At 60.0% G+C, this 4,512-nt stretch overlaps 1 protein-coding gene across 1 annotated transcript; it reads right to left on the bottom strand.

The window, feature by feature from the left end:
- Positions 1 to 1,868: 1,868 nt before the first annotated feature.
- Positions 1,869 to 4,033, bottom strand: LOC119525853. Its single transcript, XM_037824651.1, has 4 exons — positions 3,841 to 4,033; positions 3,698 to 3,754; positions 3,345 to 3,598; positions 1,869 to 3,014 (listed from the first exon to the last, which is right to left on the bottom strand). Exons 1-4 carry the CDS (start codon positions 4,031 to 4,033, stop codon positions 2,757 to 2,759), a joined length of 762 nt encoding a protein of 253 aa, XP_037680579.1. The 3' UTR covers positions 1,869 to 2,756.
- Positions 4,034 to 4,512: the final 479 nt, after the last annotated feature.

Here is a 4,512-nt window from a genome sequence, read left to right as displayed (position 1 = left end):
AGGACACCTGGGCTTCCCATTGGCAGCGCGGCCCCGCCCCTGAGCAATGGGCTACCTGCACTCATGCACATATGCACACCTGGCCCTGTGAGCCGGAGGTGGGTGCTCGACCCTGTAGGAATCCAGGCCTGGGGCCAAGAGGCAGGAGTGGGGAGAGGGTGAAGAGGGGGCGCTGCCTCGGAGGCAGTGGGCAGATTCCAGGCGGGTCTCGCCCAGGTGCTGCAGGACCCCCTGCTCTGCATGTACCCACCCAGGTGGGTGGGGGGTTCTTCCCCGCTGGGAGAGCCTCGGGGGGGGGGCGCCCACCTCCCCGTCCAGGTGCTGATGGGGCCGCTGGGCCCGAGGCCTGAGGAAGGCACCTCCAGGCACTATCTCGCCTGACAACCCGCCTACCTGCTCAGTTTAAGTCCACCCAGCCCCTTCCACATTCAAAGCAGGTTCATGGAGACCCCAGGAGCTGAAGGAGCCTGTGAAAATATTTTCAGAAGGGCCCTAAGACCACCGGATCCCGGCAGGGCCAGCTGCTGATCAGAAGGCACCGCACCAAGGCCTCCCTGCAGGCGCCGGGGCTGCGGGATCTGAGGGTCCTCCGCAGGTTTCAGAGGCGGGGCCGGGAAAGGCCTCCATCGGCCTCTCCCGTCAGCAGGGTCTAGTCCAGGCCACGGAGTGGGACTTTGAAAACTATCCAGAGGCTCATCCTCTGAGCGGTTCCCAGGATTCCCCCTGAGAAACACTGGGCATCTTCCCTGAGCCTCCCAGGCGAGCTGGTACATGAGGGGACTTGAGAAATCCTCAGGATGTTCCCACAAGCGAGAAGCAACAACCAGGATCCAGACCAGACCTGCGGGCCTGGGGGACCCCAGATCTCCTGCTCCAAGTCGGACTCCAGCGGTTTCCATCGATGTGGACACGAGGTTTTGTGATGCATCATCGTCATCCTCGCAGTAGCCTTGACTGTCACCCTGTCTCCCTCGCAAATGAACCCTCCACCTCTACCTCGCCCTAACCCTCGTCCTAACTCAAGGTGGGGACACTGGATTGGGAACAACCAGTCCCTGTCCCACACACGGCCAGGGGACGGGGCCTCGGGGCAGATGCACCAGGTGTCACCAGGCGGCGCCGAAACCCGCGGCCGCGGGCGGAGAGGCCCCGGGGGCTGCGCTCCCCTCCCAGGGCAGGGGCCGCGGTGGGGGCGGGTTCTCGGGTCCCTCCGGGTGGCGTCCGGCGGGGATGGGGGTTGTGGGAGTCGGAGGGAGGCGGTATGTGGGGGACAAGGGTCCCAGGGCTCCACAGACTCACTGCTTGTGCCCCTTCTGGCAGTTGTCCGTAGCCCCCGCGTCCCCCTCCACGGAGGCTGCCGGGTGAGGGGACAGACAGGCCTGGGACCACCTCGTCCCGGCACCGGGCTTCGGAGACCCCCGCCCCGCACCCGCAGCGTCCTAGGCAAGCCCTGGCGGGGAGGGGGCTGCGGGGCACGAATGGGGAGGGCTGGGGTCCTATTCCGCAGCCGCTGCGTGTCCAGGGCTTGATTGGGGTTGGGGGGAGTCTATAGGGGTCAGTTTCTGAAGGCTCCACAGACGATGGGGAGTGGCGGGACCCGCGGGTAGATGGCGAGATACGTGAGCTGTGGACCCTCAAGCCGCCCAGGGTGGGCCAGGGCTTCCGCAGTGTATTAGGAGAGTCTGGGGGATGCTCACCCAGCCGAGTACCCGGGGCGCCAGGACAGGCCTGCAGGGCCCACCCAGGCTCCCAGGAATCTGCCAGCCAGGGTCCCAAGCCCTCAGAGAGGGACATACCTGTCACGGTTTGTCTCCACCTGAAACCTGTGATCTCCCTTAGAAAAGGCCTGAGCCTTATCGGGTCGTGATTCAGTTGGTTTGGGCCTCAGTAAAGCAACCTCCCACTCAAATAAGGGTATAGGGACAGACAATAGTTTAAAAGTAAAGAGCACTCAAGACAAGAATTCAACTACAACACACTGTTACTAAACGAGAATATAGGATTAAAGGAACAGGTTTACAATGTAAAAATAAATTGATACATTAGGAGCTTGGGAACTCCCGCCTCCTCCCGACATAGCTGGATGTGAGATCAGAGAGCTCCTTCCTGTGTAAGTTACAGAGTATTTACAGAACTTTTAATTTAGGATACATTCAATTAAATCATATTGGATTTTTACATTTCAGTTAGGGTTGATGAACTAGAGGTGGGGAACCACAGGTGAGTCAAAAACAAAGGAGGGTATTCACAGCATTATTAGAGACTCAGACTTAATCTTGAATATTTACAAAAGTTTACTGAAAACATTTCTACTACTTAAGCTATGACTTTTGTAGAAGAAATATAATATTCCTTTTACTCTTAATTATTGGTACGGTTTTATTTCATTCTATAATCAGTTTTGCCATTCCATCCTATTATGTCCCACATTTCCTCCTTTTTTACTTGGGCCTGTTTAGCCTCTACCTCAATGCAATCTTCTAATACAGGACTAGAAGGATGTCTCAGAGCTTGCTGCAAATTGCGGGACGGGAGAGGGGACTGGAAACCTCTCCGGGCTGCTGACAACTACCAGCAACAGCAGGGATCCCGGTCCAGGCCGGCGGTGCCCTGGGGCGGTCCTGAGCGGGGTCCCCGGGACCTCAGGAGAATGAGAAAAATATCTGTTCCACCCTAGAAACTCCCGGCTGGGACCTGCGCTGAGGACAAGGTGTACTGCTTTCCCCGGAAATATCCGCGGGCGTCGCACCCCTGCTCTAGGAGGCGACTGCGGCGTTGCTGGAATCCCCCCGCTCCAGGGGGCGACTGCGGCGTTGCTGGAATCCCCCCGCTCCAGGGGGCGACTGCGGCGTTGCTGGAATCCCACTCGCGGATCCGCACTGAGGGGACGTGGGTCTGGCGGGAGGCGCCTCCGCCCGCGGCCTCAGAGGCTCAGACCCGTCGCTGGCCCCGGAGAGCGGGAAACGGTGGGAAAATACGCCTGCCCGTGGCATCACGAAAGCACACTTTTCCTCCTGTATAAAACGGGCAAACGCTATGAATTCACACAGGGAGAACGAAAACGGCTCCCAGCCCATGACACTGCTCACCCTCAAACGATAAAGAGCCTCTGAGAAGCCCCCGAGACCCCCGTCCTGCCCCGGCCCGCGCGCGGCGGGAACAGCTCCTTCCGGTGCGTTCACCACCACAGGCTCCAAGGGAAGGACGCCCAAACGGACAGAGAATGACAGACAGCAGAGCCGGAGAAAGACAGAAGAGGCTCAGAGGGGAAAACAGCCTTCAGCCTCGTCCACGGAGAGTGGGGCACGCCCCCGCCCCATGACAGTGACGAAGATCGACGACACCTGACGGAGAAGAGCCGCGCCCAGCCCGAGGGTGGCGGAAACGGACGGCAAGTGGCGAGGACTGACGGAAAGTGACGAGACGGGACGGAAATCGTCGGAGGTTGGCCAAGAGGAAAGTGACGGAAGGAGACGAAGAGGGCTGAGACCAATCGGGGAATGACGGAAAATGACGAAGAGTAACGGGGTAACGGAGAGAGCCGAAGCTGATGACGGAGAATGGCGGACTGACAGGAATCCGTCTAGGGGAGACTGACCTGCTCGGAGAATAACAGTGAACGAGAAATGCTAGAGAGAGTCGGAGACTGAGGGAGAGAAGAGAGGAATGAGGAGATCCACCAGGAGTGGGAGCTCACCCTTATCTGACAGGGAGGAGGAGGGTTGACGCGTGGCGGAAAGAACGGACCTTGAATCTAGTGGGACAATGACGAAAACCGAGGGGAAATGACGGAGATTGCCGGGCAAGGACGGAAATTCTCGGGCAATGACGAAAGGCGACGGGGAACGGCGGATATTGTCGAGCAGTGGCGAAAGATGACGGGGAATGGCGGAGATTGTCGAGGAATGACGATAGGCGACGGGGAATGGCGGAGATTGTTGGACAATGACGGAACCTGTCGGGCAATGACCAATGGCGGAGATTGTCGAGGAATGACGATAGGCGTCGGAGGATAGCGAAGAGTGTTGGACATTGACGAAAGGCGAAGGGGAATGACGGAAATTGTCGAGGAATGACGGAAATTGCCGGGCAATGACGAAAGCCGACGGGGAACGGCGGAGCGAGCCGAGCCTGACCGGAGATTGGTGTCCGGAGACCGAGCGGAGGGCGGAGCTAAGTGACTACCTGAGAAATCGCAGTGACGCCAGGACGCAGAGGAAGCGGGAAAGTCCCATCTCGGACACCGAAGGAGGGACTGCGGCGGCGGCGCGAGTGAGGACAGCCGAGTGGAGGCGGCGTGGGAAGTGGAGAGGCGGGACCCCCGAACCGAGCAGACGCGGAGACGCCGCCGAGCACCGAGCGGGCTGTGGCCGGGAGAAGAGGCCGCTGGAGCCGGAAGGGGCGCCCTGCGGGGCTGAGGGTCGCGCGGTTCTGCAGACCCCGGGCGCTGCACCCCCGGCTGGTGCAGCTCCTCCATGCGGGTCACCAGGCCTGGGACTCTCAGCCGGCTGC

The sequence above is a fragment of the Choloepus didactylus genome (genome assembly GCF_015220235.1).
Source record: "Choloepus didactylus isolate mChoDid1 chromosome X unlocalized genomic scaffold, mChoDid1.pri SUPER_X_unloc3, whole genome shotgun sequence".
In the NCBI taxonomy this organism is placed as follows: Eukaryota; Metazoa; Chordata; class Mammalia; order Pilosa; family Megalonychidae; genus Choloepus; species Choloepus didactylus.
Note: the sequence above shows the minus strand (reverse complement) of the source record. Positions and strands in the feature narration are given on the sequence as shown.